Below are 20777 nucleotides of genomic sequence, written 5' to 3'. Positions count from 1 at the left end.
CCATGCCTTTGCGTCACCCGTGCTTGTCTCTGCCGCCTGCCCCTGAGGACCCAGTTGTTGTCTTCACGGTCTGTGTCCTGCTTGTGAACATCTGCTGGGGAGGAAGGAGGCTTCTCTTTGGCCTGTGTGATGTAAGGTCTGATGGTCGAGTTTCCAAAAACGGCCGTCATGGGTGGCTTGTGCCAAAAGAGGGTTGGGTCCTCATCCGAATAGGCTCTCCATGCCTGGGAATCAGCGACAGAGGGCTGAGAATTCCCATTCCTGTGGGATAGTGACATGATACACAGGGAGAGCACTTCCGCTGGGCTGTGACGGGGCCATTTGGGCTGTTTCAAAACACGCCTTGAGCGTTGTCATGCTGTGGGTTGCAGCTGGCCTTGGTACCTGATTTCAGATTAGCTTTGGGAACCTTGGGAATCGGCTTAGTAACAGTTCCAAACCACAGCTGGACTTTCTTTTTCTTCTTTTTTTTTTATGGAGCTGGGGCTGGAATCCAAGGCCGCACAGCAAGTGCTGTACCACAGAGCTGAGTCCCTGACCCCTTGACTTTTAAGGGAGTAAAAATCAATGCATGTAATTTGGATTTTTACCTCATACATAAAATACTACCATAGGAAAAGACAAAGACACAGGCTGAGAACAAAACAAATGCATTGTACTGTGGTTTACGGAGAGATTCTCATTATCTAAAATAACAGTGAAGACTAATGGTTCATTATTTACATTAGATCTTTTTCCTCCCCGCTGTTTTATTTTTAAATGCTGATCTGCAATGCTTACCTTCCAGCTGTTACTTGTTCAGCCCGTGTTTACTTGGTGTCCAGAGCTGTAGGCTCAGGTGGGAGGCAGGCAGCTGAGGTGGAGAGGGCCCCACCCGACCTTCACCACAGAGAAGTCTGTTAATTATTACACCACTAGGGAGAAAGCAAGCAAGTCTTAAGAACAATAGAGGTCTATCTAGAAACAGCTGGGCCTCAGAAAGTACCTCTTGACAGTGGCAGAGCAGGGACCCTAACTAGCCCTGAGGAAGCGGGTAGAAGTGGAGCCAGGGTAAGTGGGATCTGAAGACTCAGTGCGGCAGCTTGAGTGAATAGTGCATGACAAGTTTTGTGCCTTCCTTTCTCCCTCAGTGAGGGACTGCATGAAGGTGAAGAGGCTGGTGCCACAGCAGGGGTCTTTAATGAGTCTTGTTTTAAAGAAGTGGATCTTTGCAGTAGAAGAAGGGAGAGGGCATTCTTGGCTGGAGGAACCACAGAAGTAAAGGGAAGGAGGGGTCACCTAGAGCATTGGAGAGACTGAGAGTTGTTCCAGCTGACAGAGAGAGGCCTGGGGACAGGAGGAGGCCTGACAAGGTAGAGGATGAGGAAAGCATAAGGCACCTGTGACAGGAGGTGACGTGGCCCATGCGTCTTAGGAAGGTCACAGAATTTGATTCTTGTTTGAGTATGAAGAAGGAACCTAAAGACTACCCTCTAATTTCATGGATGGTGGCACTTCCTCCCCAGTAGAAAACGTGAAAGATGGATCAGCGCCATTTTGGATCCATTGGTTGGGGGCACTTGGACAGCCCAAGTTGGAGGTGTCCTCCAGGGAGATGGAGATTTGGGTCAGAGTCCCACAGAAGTTGTAGTTGGAAATAAAGCAAAGGATATAAAATACCAAGGCTAGGAGGTTCATGATGTCTGCAGGTTATCCCAGGATGGGCAGATAAGCAGAAATGAAGAGAGGGCAGGGGAGATGCCATGGAGAAGACCGGATGCCAGCAGGGTTTCCCGTCAGGCTTTGGAGTTTGAGATTCGTTCACAAGTAGTATTTTTCCACATACTTATTTTCTGAAGGAAGTGAGAAAATTCTGCACACATTTTGCCTGTGGTAATGGCGCACAGCAGATGGATGGCTGCCTCCCGCAGGCGCGTTTGTGTCTGGCACCCACCCTGAGGGCTCCTCCTCCCTCCCTGCAGTTGCTCCTCGGAGTCCGGCCAGTGCTCCTGTCGGCCTCACCTGATCGGAAGGCAGTGCAATGAGGTGGAATCGGGGTACTACTTCACCACCCTGGACCACTACATCTACGAAGCAGAGGGAGCCAGCTTGGGGCCTGTAAGTAGGGGAAGCTGGGGGAGTAATGGCCTAGACGTGGTGGCTTAAGAGGCCAGCTAAAAGCATTTCTGTAGCTTTGGTCAGGGAGCACAAAATAAGGGCACCTCACCTTGAAAGCAGCCCTATTTCAACCTGTGTCAATCTCTGATTCACGTAGACTCCAGTCTACTTGCGCTGCAGAATTACTGTTGATTTGACATCATCTACGCTCAGACTTGTTTGAGTCATCATCCTAAAGTGTAATGACTCAAAATGTGTGTGGCATCTGAGCCGGGATGATGGGGATGGCAGGAGGCTGGCTGGGTTTCTCCCTGTGTGCCCTCTCCCTGCAGCTCTCAAGAGCATCCCTGGCACGGCGGAGTCTCAGTACTAAGGCTTCTGGCTTCCAAGCAGGAAACCGAAGCTGCCAAATCTCTCGTAAGCTGGGACTCGGAAGTCCCAGAACATTGTCTCAGCCCAGTTCTCAAGGACGATGTTTCACCTCTTGATTGATAAAGCTGCGCACGATACAGGACCAAAAGATAGGCTGGTGCCAGTCTTTGGAGATGACCAACCTTGACTGTTCTGTAATAGCTGTGTGAACAGTCGGTGAGCTTTATCTTCTCAAGAGCAAGCGCCCATTAGCATATTAAGTTTCTTCACTTGCAGATGGAGCAGGAAATTGATGCCAATTAGATAGAAATAACTGCACTAGATGGGGACTAGCCTTGAAGAGAGTGTGGGAAGTACTCTACCAGCCGTAGACTTGCTTCTGACAGTACTTTGGATATGCTTGAAGCAGGGTCATTCTTTCCCTCACACTAATCACCCTGGTTGTATCATGCTGGTTTAGCCTGTGAGTTCCCATCTCCAATACCCTGGGATGAGTCCAGCACAAAAATAACAAGAAACCGGTTGCTGTGTTTATGTATCAAGCACTTGATATTCTCCTGAGAAATTTGTGACTATGTGAGAGAGAGGGGATGGCCACAGTTTCGAATCTCTGGGTAGCTTTGGGTGTGACTGAAATGCCATGGAACCCTATTCCCTATGGAGTCTAACTCCCGTTCCCCAGGGCGTCACTGTGGTGGAGCGACAGTACATCCAGGACCGCATCCCATCCTGGACGGGAGCTGGCTTTGTCCGAGTGCCCGAGGGGGCTTATTTGGAGTTTTTCATTGACAACATCCCATATTCCATGGAGTATGAAATCTTAATTCGCTATGAGCCACAGGTAAAGGAAGTGGACTATGGGGGGTGGGGGTGCTGTTGGGGTGAGGGGCATCAGGGTGGGGTTACTGGTAGAAAAACAGTACCTCTAATGGGTTCTAGATACTTCTGTGAAGTTTGGGGGTTACACTGGAACAGATCAGCCTCTGACTTGCAAATCTCCTCAGTGGAGTTAAGACATGTTTATTTCTTGAATCCGGTTTCTTGGACTTGTGGTGGCCCCTCGCTGGCTGTTTAACCTGGCTGAGGTAGAAGTGACGGTGACGGTTAACTTCGCCTGATCCTACATCACCAGATCAAGCAGAGCGGAAAATGTTGTCAGGAGGTGGAGGGGGTCATGCCAGGGAGAAGCTGCCAAAAATGTTTCATAAAGAACCAGAACTAGGCCTTGACGCTTGTGGATTTTCGAAAGGAACAACATGAGCAGAAGGGGGATATTTTTTGAAAATCTGTAGAGCTAGATGAAGAATTCGGTGTTTGGGAAAAGCCAGTCAGTAAAGGACTTTGGACTCCTAAAGAGGGCTCAGAAGGGTTTGGAGCAGGGGATTGTCATTGGGGCCGCTGGAGAGCAGTCATAAAGGGACACTGGGAAGTGGCAGGCAGAGCTTCAGGGCAGCCTTTCAAATCAGAGAGGAAGGGTTTAAGGCAGGACCAGGGCAGTGACAGAGGGGAAGGGAAGGCAGTGGTGTTCTCCAGGTAAACCCAGCCAGGGCTTGGTTCTGAGGGAGGTTTGTCTTGGTTACTTTTCTCTCATTGCTGGTACAAAATACTCAACACCCAAAATGAGGCAAGGAAAAGTTTATTTCGCTCCCTGTCTGCAGAGGTTTCAGTCCATAATCAGCTGGCTCCAAGGCAGGTGGCGTGGCTGAGTGGGGTAGCACTTTAAGGCAGCAGCCAGCAAAAGCAGCAGGAGGAAATGAGGGGGCAGAGCAAGCCCCTTTTCCTCCTTTATATTGTACACAGACCACCCCTCGTCCCCTCCAGTCCCTGTGTAGCACCCACAAAATCTCCTTGCCCTCCTTTACACAAGATGAGGATATTTACCAAGAGCCCTGGCTCCCTGCTGAGTCCGGTGGTTAAAGTCTGAAAGTCAAGTTGACACAATGTGTCAACCATAACAAGTATTTAAAAGCCAGGGGGCAGAGGGCTAAGATTGATGGTCCTTTCCATGGCTCATTTCTTACTTAGCTGCCTGACCACTGGGAAAAAGCCATCATCACAGTGCAGCGGCCTGGGAAGATTCCAACCAGCAGCCGATGTGGAAACACCGTGCCTGACGATGACAATCAGATGGTGTCGTTATCACCAGGCTCGAGGTCAGTGCGGGCTGGGGTTTGCCTGCCACTCGGCGGAACTAACATGCACGACCTCCCCAGGCTGGTCGCTTACAAGCTGTTGAGTCCCCACTTCCGAGTCTGACCTTGGCTATTGACTTTCTACCTTTGGAATTGGTGCTGTATAGTTTTTATTTTCCATTTCTTGGATGCTTTCAAGGCTGACTTGTCACTGTTTTGCTCTTCTGTTGTGGGACAGATACGTTGTCCTTCCCCGTCCGGTGTGCTTCGAGGAAGGTCTGAACTACACGGTGCGGCTGGAGCTGCCCCAGTACACCTCCTCCTACAGCGATGTGGAGAGCCCTTACACGCTCATCGACTCGGTGGGTGCCGGCCCCGCACACACACACCAGCTGCCTCCCCAGGGTGCTCATCATGGAGGGAGCAGAGCCGAACCATCCTTGCCCCTGGCATTGCTCTGCGTATATCATTGCACCCTATGGAAACGGTGCAGTTATTCAGATTGTTCCCTCCAAAACTGGGAATATGCCGTACACACCAGCATCTCAAAAACCACCCAGCCACAGAGAGACTAGCTAAGCTTTTTCTGGCCAGAATACTTAAGAACGGAAAGGGTTGGTGAGCATGACTTCTCTGTCCGAGAAGCAAAGCAGCGTAGTGTCTCCTTTACCATGGAGTGGGTGTCACTGTTCTCACCTTCTGCAGCTCGTGCTCATGCCATACTGCAAGTCCCTGGACATCTTCACCGTGGGCGGCACAGGAGACGGGGTGGTCACCAACAGTGCCTGGGAAACCTTCCAGCGGTACCGGTGCCTGGAGAACAGCAGAAGCGTGGTGAAGACACCCATGACGGATGTGTGCCGGGGCATCATCTTCAGCATCTCTGCCCTGCTGCACCAGGCCGGCCTGGGTAAGGGGGGCCGGGCAGCTTCCTGCGAGGTGCGGTGGAGAGCGTGCCCTTTGCATCTGTGCTAGGCAGCGCCAAGGACATCAGCTCTCAACTGGAGCTTTTCTTTATATTTTTAAATAATGTTTCAGTGATCCAGGAAACACGCAAGTAACAGGAGACTAGGGAAGAGATTGCAGATACAGCTTGTCTAGAAAAATGCATGTTTTTCTTTGTGAAAGGTCGGGCTGACTCCCAGAGGTCCTTGGCTTTGGTTTAATGTTCGGGATATTTGAGCTCGGGAGGCAAGGGGAGAGGACCTCCTGCCTAGGGAAACGGCTTTGATCTGCCAGTTCTGTCCCCGTCCACACGCATGCACTCCAGCCCCAACACAGGGCTGCTTTTGTTCTGAACCAGAATGCTGACAAAGCACAGTAGTAAAGGAACAAGGACTGGGGAACTGAGGACTGGCTCAGAGAAGGGTGACAGGCTCTCATGTCGTGGGTTCTGGTGTCTCCTCCCCTGCAGCTTGTGAGTGTGACCCTCAGGGCTCCTTGAGTTCTGTGTGTGACCCCAACGGAGGCCAGTGCCAGTGCCGGCCCAATGTGGTTGGAAGAACCTGCGACAGGTGTGCGCCGGGAACCTTTGGCTTTGGACCTAGTGGATGCAAACGTAGGTGCATGGGGAGCACTGTAAGTGTTCCCGTGATCCGGGCCATGGGTGGGCGGGGAGTGAAGGGGCAGCTTCCAAAGGCATCGCACCACTTGGGAGCCGATCATAGGAGCCCACGGGCTCTCTGCAGGGAAGACAAGGGTGCTCATGAAAGGGGCACATCCTATTTGATGAGTCTCTGAAGGTGTGTCCTGGGTGCTGTCTCTGCAGCTTGTGACTGCCATCTGCAAGGCTCCGTCAGTGCCTTCTGCGACGCGAACACTGGCCAGTGCCCCTGTTTCCAGGGCGTGTACACTCGGCAATGCGACCGATGTCTGCCCGGCTACTGGGGCTTTCCAAGTTGCCAGCCCTGCCAGTGCAACGGGCATGCTGATGACTGTGACTCTGTGACCGGGCAGTGCTTGAGGTGCCAGGACTACACCACAGGCCACAACTGTGAGAGGTAGGTGCAGCACTGCCCCTCCCAGGGAAGAGAACGACATTGTCTCTGGGTGAGAGAAACTTCAGAATTAATCACTGCTGGCCCCAAATGGCTCCTTTATTTCTGCCCCCCTCAGTATTTTCTAGGAAGTCATTCATTTATCCAGCGCATGTGTGGTTTAGGCTTTGTATGTGGTGCGCCCTGTTCTGGGTGCTGGGACCATCACCAAGAACCAGATCAGTGTAGATCTGCCCTTTTGCAGTCATTCCACAGTTCACCATGGTCAGCACGAAAATCTTCTGTTTCGCATAGGTTGGCCTCTGACAAGAGTGTAAAACGTTAATGCCAAAACTGGCTTAAAGTAGGCACTGAGTCCAGATGCGATTAATATTTTAAATAGCTTTGTGTTTCAAAATGTTTTATGGAACCAGTTTCCAGGTAGAAAAGTGTTGTGCATAAAATGTGCACAAATGGAGCTGGTCTCCAGGTAGAAAAATGTTCATTCAGTAATCATGATGGATGTAAAGCCCTGCATCAGACAAATAGCACAGGATATAGACTGTGCCTTCAGTGACACAAAGTAGCTCGTATGAAAAAATTGCATGCCCTGTTCACTGCTAGTTGAGAAATTCAGATTTAAAACCTGCTTTTTGGCCAAGCATGGTGGCACATACCTGTAATCCCAATACTTGGGAGGCCAAAGCAAGAGAATTGCTGTGAGTTTTCATGGCCAGCCTGCTGGGCTACAAAGTGAGTTTAGGCCAGCCTGAACTGCATAGTGAAGAAGAAAGAACCTGCTTTTTTAAGGAAAATAGTCTCCCAATTTAAGAAAAATTACTGTTTTTTTGATAGTGGTACTAGGGATTGAAAACTGATAGGATCTTCATATTGAGTTACATCCCAGCCCTTTTTTTCAATTTGAGCTGTCGTCTCACCAAGTTGCCCAACTTTGTGATGCTCCTGCTGCAGTGGTGAGCAGAAATACTGAAATGACACCCACGATTTAGAGGCAGATTTATTTATGCTGATCAGCAATGATCAGGATCATCCTCAAAATATCAGGCCCTGATTCTGGCAGTCTAGGGCATATGAGATAAGCAGAATGGCTCGTTACTGGGGGTTGGTTCTTATAATTCGCATCACAGTGACCAGCCATTTCCAAGAAGCAAAAGTAACAGGAACTGTAACCAGAACTATTAGGCAACTAACAAACTGAAGTGTATTGACTGGGGTGGACATCTTCTGCCACACTGCTCGGCCTCCTAGAGTGCTTGGAATAGAAGAAGGCACCACCACACCCAGAGTAGTCTCTACTTTTCTGCATCTCTAACTTCTCTCTGTAATATCCCTCTACATGGGATTTTGTTTCAAAAAGCCCCTTAGGAAGTTTTGCTCAGTCAGTCCCACAGTTGCCTATCAGATGGAAGAGAAGCCGTTAGTGACACTCAAACATGAGCTCAAGGTAAGGCAGCGAGATGTTCTTAGCTTGATGCTGGAGTGGATCCAGGACGGTAGACTAGGTCCCACTGCCTTCTCTGAATCAAAACCATCATTTAAACCACAGAACTGTGGGGTCAAGGGAAAACTAAGACCCAGTCACACCAGAACGAAAGGGGAAATTCGATCGCTGGTGTCATCTTTTGTTTTCGGCTCTGTCTTTATCTTTGTTGATGTTTCAGAGAATTGGTATGAGAAGGAGACAGATGAAGAGGTCAGGTGAATGAGGGGAAAGAGCAGGGTGGGGGAGCAGGTAAAGAACAGAGGTAGTTATGCGTCGTGCCAGTTCAGAGTGAGATGCGCTGCCATCTGGAATCAGATCCCTGGAGACTGGCTCAGCCCATATTTGCAACTGGCTTTGGGTTTTATTTGTGGAGCATTTTGATTTCTTGTTAGAAAATAAGCTGTGGGATAAGGGAAGATTTTTAGCACTAGATATGGACAGTAACACTTTGTTGAAGTGTTTGGATCTCTGCTGTCCAGTTTAAGCCAGTTTCTCTACATTCTTTCCTCATTCGGTGTGCTCAGAATTTCAATCCTATTAATTTAGAAGAAGCCCTACGCTCAGATTTCTCCTGAAGAGAGAAGGAAATGAACACTGCCTTTGCATCATGATGTTTCTGATTATACTTCACCTAGAAGAGGCTCTTGGAAACCTGCTCAGAAAACATGGCACTGGGGCTTTCCTCCGCACATCGTTGGGGAACTTATTCTTGTATTATGTCTATATCTAATGAAATGCATGATTAATTTCCTCTGAACACTTCTGTATTTTTTCTTCTACCTCTATTCTTTGCCTCATTTTAAAAAAAAAATGCTGCCAAGTGTGGTGGTGCCCACCTGTGATCCCAGCCCTCAGGAGGCCGAAGCAGGAGGATCACCAAGAGTTTGCGGCCAGCCTAGGTAGTGGTCTAAGGCCAGCCTGAAGTACACAGTAAGACCTTGTCTGAATAAACAAACACTGGTACTTGGACTTTGAGCAAAAATCATGAAGAACACAGTGAAGTAGAAATCTTCAAACCTGAGTTGCAACCTTGGCTGTCTTTAACCAAGGAGGAGTTACAGTGGCCAGCTCTGTAGGTTAGTGATGGTAGACTGATGGTCTCCAAAGTTCCTTCAAGCTCTTACATTATAGGTGTTGTACAAAGTAACCTTACAGCACTTTGTCTTGAGGACAGCAGCATGGCTTAATAAACCAATTCCGTGATAATGATCAGGAGGCTGTACTGGAATCCGTTCATTGCTAAGGAGGTTCCCAAGCTTTGCAAATCATTCACCCTCCATGAATCCCTTTCCTATAGAGGGAGGAGCCTGGAGCTGTTGATTTGGCAGTTAATAAATAACATCTCGCCTTTCAAGTTTGGAGCCACCTGATGCATAGACTCAGACCACCCTAGCAGCTTTGCGACTGGTAAAATCTGCATTGCAGATGTGGCTTTAGATTCGTGGCCACCTGGCCACCCTGGGCTTGCTAACAGGTTCTCCCACCCAGGCAGGGAGGCCAAAGCATGCAAGCTACACTCACAGAGTCAGACGCCTCAAGGCAAAGAGGAAGCCAACCTGATGCTCAAGGTGGGGGCAGCTGATGGCAGAGGAGCCGTGTGGCTTCTTCTAGGAACGGGGGAGTCTGGGGCCACATGTGCAGTGCTGTGATCCTACAGGTGTGAGCCCACGTTACCTGGAACCGATGCATGAGAGACTGGGTGGAGGATCCCAGTAATCTGTCCTTACCCTTCCCAGAGCCAGCTGGACAAGTATTTTGCTCCGGTGGAGCATGGCAGTGTGAGGAACCAGGAAGAATGTTCCCAAGAAGCGCAGAGTTTCTAAGTTTCTCGGAACCGAGTTCTTACCACAGTGGTCATGACTAACTCCCTTTTGTGACGGATGCAGGTGCTTGGCTGGTTACTATGGCGACCCCGTCATTGGGTCTGGAGACCACTGCCGTCCTTGTCCTTGCCCGGATGGTCCTGATAGTGGGCGACAGTTTGCCAGGAGCTGTTACCAGGATCCAGTCACCCTGCAGCTCGCTTGCGTTTGTGAGCCGGGGTACATCGGTAAGTCACACACAGGCGAAGGAAAAGCTGCATCTTTAGTTCATTCATAATGAGAAAAAGGTGGGTGATGTGGTTGGGTCACGCATACAGTCCTTAGTTAAAAGTTAAGGGGGCTGGAAAATCCCTCTATTTTCCAATTTGGCTCATAGAGCAGTCAGTTCTTGAGGGTCTGGTGTTAGAGCAGAATCGCAAGGACATTTCAGTCCAGGTAAAACCTTATGGAACGTTTTTCTGTTCTTAAACAGTAGGAAGATGAATTTACTTCTTATTTCTCCCTTCTTTTATCTAACTTCTAGCAAAAGCATCTTGTCTTTCGGGGCTCAGGGCAGGGCGATTTCACTGGACAGGCCCCCTTTCGTTTCCTTTTCTGACTCAAACACCAGTTATACTTATGCAGAGCTCAGTAAATTGCATATGATTTCAGGGTTTCTTAGGGAAATTGGTCGGCGGGAAGGAGCCCATTTTCCAGTTGCTCTTTGCGGTTTATATAATCCCTGGGTTAGAGCTCTAAGCTCAGGCTGCCTTTTTCCCTGTCCTGTGTCCTTTGGCCCCCACCTGCTTCGCCCTATAAGTGAGATGCTAAAGACTCATAATTGTTTTTGCCCTTTTGTGGCCACAAAAGACTTCCTCCCCGCTCAGTGGAAAGCCTCTTTGCCCCTCCAGGTGTGATGGGCCGGGCTCTGTGAGCAGTGCGGTACGGTGATCCCTGCTGGGTGGGACTCCTGGGCCAGGCCGGGTCCTAGCCAGCTGGTTCACTGAAGGTCCTGTGTTTGGCTTCCCTGCACAATAGGCTCCAGATGTGACGAGTGTGCCCCGGGGTTCTTTGGCAACCCCTCGGACATCGGGGGGTCATGTCAGCCTTGCCAGTGCCACCACAACATCGACACGAGCGACCCACAGGCCTGTGACAAGGAGACCGGAAGGTGCCTCAAGTGCCTGTACCACACAGAAGGGGCCCACTGCCAGCTGTGCCGGTCCGGGTACTACGGCGACGCCATCCAGCAGGACTGCAGAAGTAAGATGTGCCTGCGCTCACCCGCTTGGCCAGCTCCTCCGCATGGCTTCCTTCTCTTCGCTTTTTGTTAGCATGTGATAGACTATTACTTAGTCTTCCTTAAAGAATAAACGTCAACTTTCTGGACTCTTTTTTTTCCCCATCCCCTTCCCTTCCCTTCCACTCCTCTTCCTCTCATTTACAAAGCTTCATTTCCATCAGAATGATTCTGTCTACCTCTTTTTATCTATACTGAGGTTCAAACCCAGGGTCTTAACGCTGAGCTATATCCTCATTTATGACCCCCCCCCCCATTGAAAACAAAATTTGAGACGGGGTCAGTTATCAAGTTGGTCAGGCTGGGCCCATACTTGAATTCTTCCTGCCTCAGCCTCCCAGAGTGCTGGAATCACAGCACATGAGCCACCAGGCCCACCTTCCAACTTCTTCATTAGAGGATTTATTCTTCATGTGTTTGTCACATTGGGCAAAACACATGCTCACTCTGGCAGTGGGTAAAATCGTACTTTTAGTGACTGAATTGTTAATTATATTCTTATTTTCTGGCAATATTGAAGTCTCACCATGTGGCTCAGTGCTGGGGAGAGAAAGCCAAAAGGGGAAACTGATCCTTGTCATAATAAATACCATGCAGCAGGGCATTAATGTGCTCTGTCCAGAACCTGCTGACCGGAGGGGACTTGGAGGACCCGTGCTGTTTCCAACACCTCCTGGTACCTCTGATTCCAGCCAAGAGTTTGAAACCACTGGACAGCTCAGTTCCCAGTGGCATAGGTTTTATTTCCATTTAAATCTTGGCTTTTAATATGATTGATCAGCAGCTGATAGAAGCTGTATGTCTGGAAAATACTTGCGGTAAAACTGTCACTGTACGTTGTGCACATACATCAATGGCCTGCGAGAGGGCAGAACTATGTCACATTTCACAAAGGCTTCTGAAGAGCAGTCCTTTCAGGTTTTTAAAAAAAGTTACTTCCAAAGTGCCAGCTACAGGTGCCTTCACTCATTTATCTAAATACAGATTGCTCAGGAAACTGGGCTGCAATAAAAGTATTTTTAATTCATTGGGACAGCTTTTAAAATTATACCACAAATTAGATTTTCTGTATTGGGGGTCCTCCTTTTAGACATGAGAAAAAACTATGATCGTCACATTTTAGTATGAATTACCCAATTGAGTTTTTCTTTACACAACTCAAAACTCAGTCATGTTTATCTGCTTGGCAGTTCAGGGAGCAATTTGACAGTTTTCTGGGTTTTGAAATTAGCAAAAATTAGCAGTGTTTTAAAGTAGGGTTCTTGTAGTTTTACACGCTTTTGTGGAGGAGTGCTGTTTTGTTACATGATTTTGGCCTGGATTCTTTCCATTTGCATTTATTTGTGTAACTTCAGGAGGAATACTAACTGAGTCCTGGGTGATACAATAATTGCAGAGGTTTAGAAAACTTTCCTTCCCTCTTGCCGTGTCCCTGACGGAGCCTGGGAGGGGGAGGAGCCTGGCCGCCATGGCCTCGCTGACCTCGCTGTCCTTTTCAGAGTGCGTCTGCAACTCCCTGGGCACCGAGCAGCAGCACTGTAACAGCTCTGACTGCCAGTGTGACCAGGCCACCGGCCAGTGCTCCTGCCTTCCCAACGTGATCGGGCAGAACTGTGACCGCTGCGCACCCAATACCTGGCAGCTGGCCAGCGGGACTGGGTGCCAGCCGTGCGGCTGCAACGCTGAGCACTCCTTCGGGCCGTCCTGCAACGAGGTGAGGGGTGAAGCTGGCATGAGCCCTGAGACAGCCAGCCCACAGGGAGCCTCTCCCCTGCTGGAGAGAGGCCAGCATGGCACACGGCTTGGCCAGCACAGCACAGGCTGGCTGTCAGATTTCACGGACCTCGAGGGGCAGGGGTGACAGAATCCTGTCCCCAGCGATGCAGTGCAGCACCCCAGCAGAATGGTGGGGAACAGCACAGAGGGGACAGGGCTGTGACAAGAGAAGAAGTTTCTCTTCCTTACCTGGCCCTGGGTCAGACTTCCTTCTTAGCATGAAAGGAGCCAAAGAGCGGTGCCCAGCACGTAGACAGCCTGCACGCTACACCCTGCATCGGTCAGGATTGGTGTGGCACTCCGAGGGTGACACAGTGAAGAAAGCTAGACACAGACCCCACGTGCTTTGGTTCCTTTCTGACCTTGTTTCGGGGGAGCTCTGAGGAGGTGCTGGCCAGTGACCTCTTCCATGGCCGAGATGGGAGAAGGCAGGGTCCCTGTCCCCAGGGAGTGGCCGGTTCGATCCCACTTTTACCCAGCAGCTGGGGGGAAGATGACAGCTGCCTCTTCCCTGAGGCCGCTGACCAGTCCATGTCCTGGCCACAGTTCACAGGGCAGTGCCAGTGCATGCCGGGCTTCGGAGGCCGCACCTGCAGCGAGTGCCAGGAGCTCTTCTGGGGCAACCCCGACGTGGAGTGCCGAGGTGAGGTCTGGTGGCAGCGCGGGGCAGGGGCGGGGCTGCCAGGGCCTTTGGTAAACTCAGAAGCATGGTACAGATTGGCACTATCAGGGATATGGGAAACATGAGCTTCGTGTTTGCTGAAGAGTCTAACCCCGCCTCCCAGGTAGGTGCTAAAAAGGAAACTCCCTGCTCCTCCCGCCTGCACCCGGGGTGCGGGTGTTTGGCTCTGCACATGCGCGTACTGCAAATACACACCCAGGGCTTTTAAAAATGACTTTAAACAAAGTGGGAACCTTTGAACTATATATTCCTTTTTTTTAGTTAGTTTATTTATTGAGGCAGGGTCTCACTATGCAGTTCAGGCTGGCCTTGAACTCACTTCAAGCCCAGGCGAGTCTCAAACTGGAAATGATCCTTCTGCCTCAGCCTCCTGATTGCTGGGATTGCAGGCGTGCACCACCACGCTTGGCAAAAATCAGATGTTTTGTTTTCCAAATCCATTTTATTTCAAGGATAAAAACAGAAGAAAAAAATATTAAAACAAAATCTCAAAACATGTCAACCGGGGGCGACAATGGTGAATACATTGTGCATTTTCATCCCCAAATCATTCACCCAGAGCACAAGACGTCTGCCTTCATTTGTCCAAATAATCAAATCATACATTTCTGCAAGGTGATTTTTTTTTTTTCTCCTCTCTGAATGTATTTTATGATCAGCTTCCCTGGCAGATTGCGCAAGTGACCCTGGTTTTTCTTCAGAGATCACTAGATGCTGGTGACAGTGAACCTCTTAGAGATGAATGCACAGACTGCAAACCAAAACCCACATAGTTATCACAAAGTGCTAACATTGCAATGAAATCTGAATACCAAGGTTTTAATTTAGAAGAAAAAACCTATACATTAACATCTGCTGTATTAAAAACAACAGGTGTGCCATTGGTTTGCCACCACTGTAGGGAACTGTGTTATCAGTTAAATGTAGAAACTGAACCCAGGGCCTTCGTGTACTAAGCTCCCCAATCAGCCTTCTTTATTCTTCATTTGAGACGGGGTTTCCCTAAGCTTCTAAATTCTCCAGGGTGGCTGTAACTTGCCACCTGCATTCACCTTGCATGGTGCTGGAATTGCAGATTTGTGACACTGTACCCAGGTGACCTTTTAAATATATTTTTTTATTGTTGGTATTTTTCAAGATAGGGTCTCACTATGTAGTCAGGCTGGCCTCAAACTTATGGCAATCCACCTGCCTCAGCCTCCCGGGGCCTGGGAGGCAGTGACCACACCTGCTGACATTTTGTTTAGTTTTTTTTGGTTTGGTTTGGTTTTTTTGAGACAGGGTCTTGCCATGCAGCTTGGGCTGGCCTTGGGCTCATTTTGTAGCCCAGGCTGGCCTTGAACTCACAAAAATCCTCCTGTCTCAGCCTCCCAAGTGCTGGGATTTCAGGCATGCACCATCACACCTGGCTGATATTTTCTTAAGAATTAAAAAAAAACGAAAAAATTAGTAAAATCACATGAGTCATTTTTATGTTATTGCAGTTTTTTGAACACGATGCATATTTTTCTGATCTTGATGACCAAAGATTTCATAAGCTCTTTCAACTATCTTCTGCTCTGGTTCTGTTTCCCCCGCATTTTTAGTTTATAACCGAACAGTTTCTATCATTTCTTACGTGCTCTTGGGCTTCTTTCCATCGTTGCACATGTGAACATCATATGTTGTTGTCAGACTTTAAGTTTATGACCTTTTTCTCTTCTGGACACAACAATAGAAATAGCAGGTCTTCAAGAGAGCAGCTCACTCAGGATCTCCTGCAGGAGGTCGGAAACCAGAAACTTCCTCCCGCGCAGGAGAGCGCCCTCCGCGGGCAGAGCAAGCAGGCACTTGGTTTCTGCCGAGGCAGTCGGGAGTGTCTTGGGGGGAGTCTGTGTCCCAGTGGGCCCGAGGTTTGCTGTCAGGGAACAGTTTTTCATTCCTTGGATGTTGGCGGTTCCTGACATCTGACAAAGGTCCAGCCCCTGGTGCTAAGCCTCTTCCCAATGTAAAATCTTCCCTTGAAAGGTGTTCTCCAGGACCCTGATCACTATTTGCTTTTAATTCCTCAATCTTCTAAAGCCCCATGGGCTTGAATTTGCTCCAAATAGTGCTTTTGTCACTGCAGATTCTATCAGCGTGTGTCACTGGCAAAACAGCTTTGGCTGCCAAAGCTCCCCGGCCCTGCACTGCAGTCTTGGCTTCCTGAGTGTGAAAAGCCTGTCAAAGTCGGAGACTTGTTCCGAGGAGTGCTCAGGTTACTCCTTACCCTTTAGAAACTTTTTCGTCTAATTTTGCCAGAGAAATAGTGATTTAAACCCACCCCAACCCCCAAGCTTGTTTGGATCAAAAGTTAGATCTTGTTTTAGAAACTATAAAGGGTGAGATTTGTAGCACTGGTGTTCACTGACTTCATTCATTTTATCTAAAAGTCAGCCCATTGCTACTAAACTGATAATCAGGAGAAACAAACACATACAAAACAAAGACAAAAAAAAAAAAAACACAGACTAAGTCTTCCCAAGGAAATGCGGCTCATTTAAGGAAAATGGACTGAAATGGATGTGTGTATTCTTCTCCATTTCTCCTGTTAGTATTTTCTTTTTCTCTGTAAGATAATCAGATTTTTTAGTTAATAAATGGACTACAAGATTGTTCAGCTTCAAGACTTGCCTTCTGTGCCAAGCGTGCTGGAGGGCAGCAGTGGGGTGGGCCAGGCAGAGGGCAGACTCCCTGGTCCAGCTGAGCCGGAGCCAGGCCTTCGGTCCTCTCACTGGCTCTGCATTCCGAGAGCACAGGCGCCCAGCCTGCCCCTGCACAAGCTCACTCAGCTTGAGTAGGAAGCTTTCCAGTCCTCTGTGTTTTTTGCATCTATCACATATGTAATTTTTAAACTAAAACTTACACAGAATTTGCTTTCTGAACAGCTCCAGAGCCAGGCATGGTGATACACGCCTCTAATATCAGTTACTCTGGAGGCTGAGGTTAGAAGATGGCAAGTTTGAAGCCAGCCTGAGGAACGTAGTGAGTCTCTGCCTAAAAAAAAAGAAAGGAAAAGAAGCCAGGCTTCGCACTCCTATTATCTCAGCAGTCTAGAGGCTGAGGCAGAAGGGCCTCCTCAAGTTTGAGGCCAGCTTGAGCTATACTGTGAGTTCTGAAAAGCCTGAAGGAACCTACTCCATAGTGAAACCTTGTCGCTAGGTTGCTGGGTAGCTAGAAAGAAGGGCATGTGGCTCAGTGCAAAGGCCCCAGGATCTGTCCCCATTACTGCCAAATGAGAAGGGCAGGGGAAGGGAAGGCCTTTAGTATTCCTGACCTTTATATTATAATCACTCTTCTCACCCACCATTCAGCCCACCCCTACCCAGTAAAGGTTGATGTCAAGCCCTTTTGGAGATATTAAAGCTTCCCTAGGAATGTGGGCTCACAGGAAAGCACTCCCAGAGCTTTTCCAGTTCTGGACCTAAGAGTTCCACTTTGGTTTTCCGACTAAACTGTAATTTTTTTTTTCAGACTTACTTTGGTCTCTATCTAAATGCTAACTAGACAGAAAGCTTCTTTCTCCAGAGTGTTAAAAATGTAGGGTGAAGGTGCCCGACCAAGATGCTAACTTCAGCAGTTCAGTTACGTTTACTTGAGTGCTGCAGTCTATAGTGCCTCTTTGAGTTCACAGGACCTGAGCTGGTTTAGGACATTGCTAATTTGGGAGAAAAAAGCATTTGCATTTATGCCATGATGGGACAGTTGGTATAGGCTGATGGTGGCCAACCAATGGCACATGTTATATTTATTTCTCTTTGAAGACAAAAAACGTTAATGTGTGAGTTTTTCTAAACTAAAACCTCAGGATTCAGGTTTCATTGCAGGGTTGGCACTTGTCTTGAAGTGGGTTTTGGGTTACAGTTTGGGTGCTTGTCTCTAAAGTTCACCATCAGTGGTGTAGGCACTTGATATCCGAGAACCAACAATCAATGTCCTTTAAGGGATAAGACCATAAAGCAGGCTCTCACACAAGAAAGTGTTGGACCACAAATGCCTCTGATGTGCTGTAGGGAAAGCTGATAACCTACAAAGCATTGAGAGAGACAGAGAAGAACGAGAATTGACTATTGACTTAACTGTGGGAGATTCATCACCAGCCACAGGGCCGACCCAGCCCATTGGACCAGGGCAGGAGTGAGCAGGAGACATGGCGCAGGGTTCTTTCTGTGTGCATTGGGCCACCCTTCAACTTCAGACAAGGACTTGATGGTCTGGCTTTAGAGAGCAGCAAAGACAAGAAGTATCTTCCAAGAGGAGGGCTATGGGCAAAGAACAGTCCCCCTTTTCTTGAATTATGTATTTAATTGCCAGATACATTTTCAGCTGGAATGGATTGTCAGAGAGCACGAATTTAGATCTCTGGCGCCATGGAGCAGACAGTATGCTTATAGAAAGACTTCAGTCATAGCTAAGTATTCTCCTTATGGAAAAAAAATGTAGTTATGTAAAAGACAAATGAGTAGAGCCTGTGATTTTCAATTCGTTCAGTGTTCCTATTCTCTGAGGCTTGGGGCTCTTGGCCGATGAACTGAGTCTGAACAAGCTGCCACTGTGCCTTGACCTGGGGGGAATCTCCTCCGCCCACTGCCGCAGTGGAGAAGCCTGCAGCCTGGGGTTCTGTGTTGTGCCCCTAGATGTCAAAGGGCCCGCGAGGAATCTCAGCGATTCATAGACAGCAGAAAGGGAGGGTGAGTTTCTATCCACAGCCCTGGCTCTCAGCAAAGGCCAGCCTCTCTCATCCTAGGGCTGACCAGAGCTGCGAGGCAGACAGGGTCTGGGTTGTGGACATGTTCCAAACTCTGCTCATTCCTCATTTCGTGTTTCTTCAGTAGAAGAACACAGTTTGCTCCCTGCCCACACATTTATCTTTACAAGGCCTGATTCTTCTCCTCGGGTTGGATTTCCTCCACAGTCACGTTGTTCTTTAGACTTGGTGTCTCAGGAAATCAGATTTCATTTGAATCCCTAAAAAATCATGCAGTATGTCGTCAGGAGGGTGAAGTCTTGTTTTGTGTAAGCCTAGAAATGGAACCTGTGTCCCCAGAAGTGGACAACAGCTTGTGCCCCTGACCCCAGGGCTGGACTCTTCAATCTTGTTGCCCAGGCATTCGGAGCCATGCACTGGTGAGGTGGGGCGCCAAGAGGGCCCAGGGAGGCCCCAGGATGGCGCAGGTTATTCTGAGTATGATGCCAGGAAGGAAAGCATGCAGGATCAGCGCCTGTCCTTGAAGTCTGTCCACATCCAGTTGGGCAGATAACAGAGTATATTTTACTTACACATTTTCACAGAGTGAATGATTGGCCAGACTTGTGTGCTCAGGCCTTTAGTATTTATCTGAAGTCCTGATAGAGAAATAATTCCGTCACCTGAGATTTGGGAATGGACTAGGCTTTGTCATTATTAATATCCATCATAGCTGCCAACCAGAAATGCTGATTTTTTAACCCTGTTGTAGGCTTGATTTTTACCCTGTGGTATTTGGCTCTGTGTCAGGTGCCAGCTGCTGTGTACTGAATTGGTGACAGGTGGGGACCAAGGGGCTCTCAAGAACCTTCAATCACTAGTGGTGCTTTATGGATGTGCGCATAGTGTGTTGGGATGGTTATCTAGCAGGACTTGGCCTTTTTTCCTGCTGCATGGCCAGGAGCAGTCATGTGATCTCCCTGCATCTGTTTCCACATCTGTAAAGAGTAGGGATTATTGTGCTCATATAGCTTCTGTTGAGAAGTGAAATGCCTGCCGAACATTTCTGTAATGCCAGGCACATAGTAAATGCTCAGTAAGTTCATTTTTAGTTATTATTGTTATTGTTAAAAGCCAAATTGGTCGCTGAGGCTCCTGATCAAGACCAGCTGGCATCGCTGTTTCCCTTCCAGCCTGTGACTGTGACCCCAGGGGTATCGAGACACCACAGTGCAACCGGTCCACCGGCCAGTGCATCTGCATGGAGGGTGTCGAGGGGCCACGCTGTGACAAGTGCACACGGGGGTTCTCGGGGGTCTTCCCGGACTGCACACCCTGCCACCAGTGCTTCGCTCTCTGGGATGTGATCATTGCTGAGCTGACCAACAGGACCCACAGGTTCCTGGAGAAAGCCAAGGCCTTGAAGATCAGCGGTGTGATTGGGCCTTACCGGGAGACCGTGGACTCGGTGGAGAAGAAAGTCAATGAAATCAGAGCAATCCTGGCCCAGAGCCCCGCAGCCGAGCCCCTAAAAAACATCGGGAATCTCTTTGAGGAAGCGGAGTAAGTAGTTAACATTTGGAGCAATAATTTACAGTGTTTTCTGAGCTTCTAAACAGCAGCACTCTCCTGGCGTGGTGCTCCTGCTGGATGGCCCTAGTCCTGTACCTGTAGACGGACTCTGGCCTGTTCATTTGCAGTGGTCTTGGGGGAATGATGGGGGCACATTGCTGGGAGCAGGATCCTGCAGGCTGCAGTACAGGGGATGCATGTGTGCGTCCCCCACTGCCCCTCAGGACACTGCTGTCGGGCAGAAGTTGGGGAGCAGCACTGGGTTTGAGCATGACCAGCTCTCAGCTCTGCCATGCTCCTGAACCTGGATCACATACCTAATGCACGGGCTTCCATTTTCTTTCCCATGGAGCATGGGGAAAATATTTGCTTTTCCCTATCAAGGAAGGATTTATGAAGTGGTAAAGTAACTGCAAGAAACACATTGGAGATCTAAATTATTGTGACTATAACTTGCTGCTACTACTACTAGGGAAATTCCATCACCACAAATAGACTTTATTCCTAAGTTATTTTGCTGCTCAGCCATTGGTCCACTAGACCAGTCTTCATCTAATTATTAAAAATGTTTTTACAGCAAAAAAAAAAAAAAAAAAAAAAATCCTTTTATTCTTTTTTTGGGTGTTCATCTCTCAGACTGAATAATAAGGCTTTTGGTTCCGTTTTGTTTCTGAGCCTGGGTCTCCTCATGTAGCCCAGGCTGGCCTCAAACTGCCATCCTCCTGCCTCAGCCTCCCCAGTGCTGGGATCGCAGGCGTGTACCTCCACACATGGCTCAGTGAGTGCGTGTGCTTGCCAGTACAAGCAGAGTTCAGGCGAGCGGTCAAATTTCTCAGGGTCATTTTTTTATCTTTTCCTC

General features: G+C 48.7%; 1 protein-coding gene across 1 annotated transcript in view; it reads left to right on the top strand.

Moving 5' to 3' along the window:
• Nucleotides 1-20777, top strand: part of Lamb1 (laminin subunit beta 1) — a 60638-nt gene that overhangs the window by 27016 nt on the left and 12845 nt on the right. The window contains exons 13-24 of the mRNA XM_003469787.5: nucleotides 1962-2097; nucleotides 3152-3310; nucleotides 4495-4622; nucleotides 4840-4963; nucleotides 5307-5511; nucleotides 6016-6159; nucleotides 6370-6601; nucleotides 9968-10131; nucleotides 10922-11146; nucleotides 12683-12897; nucleotides 13506-13602; nucleotides 19540-19909. Of these exons, the coding sequence (XP_003469835.2) occupies nucleotides 1962-2097; nucleotides 3152-3310; nucleotides 4495-4622; nucleotides 4840-4963; nucleotides 5307-5511; nucleotides 6016-6159; nucleotides 6370-6601; nucleotides 9968-10131; nucleotides 10922-11146; nucleotides 12683-12897; nucleotides 13506-13602; nucleotides 19540-19909 (2199 nt within the window). The remainder of the gene's footprint in view (nucleotides 1-1961; nucleotides 2098-3151; nucleotides 3311-4494; nucleotides 4623-4839; nucleotides 4964-5306; nucleotides 5512-6015; nucleotides 6160-6369; nucleotides 6602-9967; nucleotides 10132-10921; nucleotides 11147-12682; nucleotides 12898-13505; nucleotides 13603-19539; nucleotides 19910-20777) is intronic.

The sequence above is a fragment of the Cavia porcellus genome, unplaced genomic scaffold (assembly GCF_034190915.1).
Source record: "Cavia porcellus strain 051 isolate PalLab524CR breed Dunkin Hartley unplaced genomic scaffold, mCavPor4.1 scaffold_2, whole genome shotgun sequence".
Taxonomy (NCBI): domain Eukaryota; kingdom Metazoa; phylum Chordata; class Mammalia; order Rodentia; family Caviidae; genus Cavia; species Cavia porcellus.
Note: the sequence above shows the minus strand (reverse complement) of the source record. Positions and strands in the feature narration are given on the sequence as shown.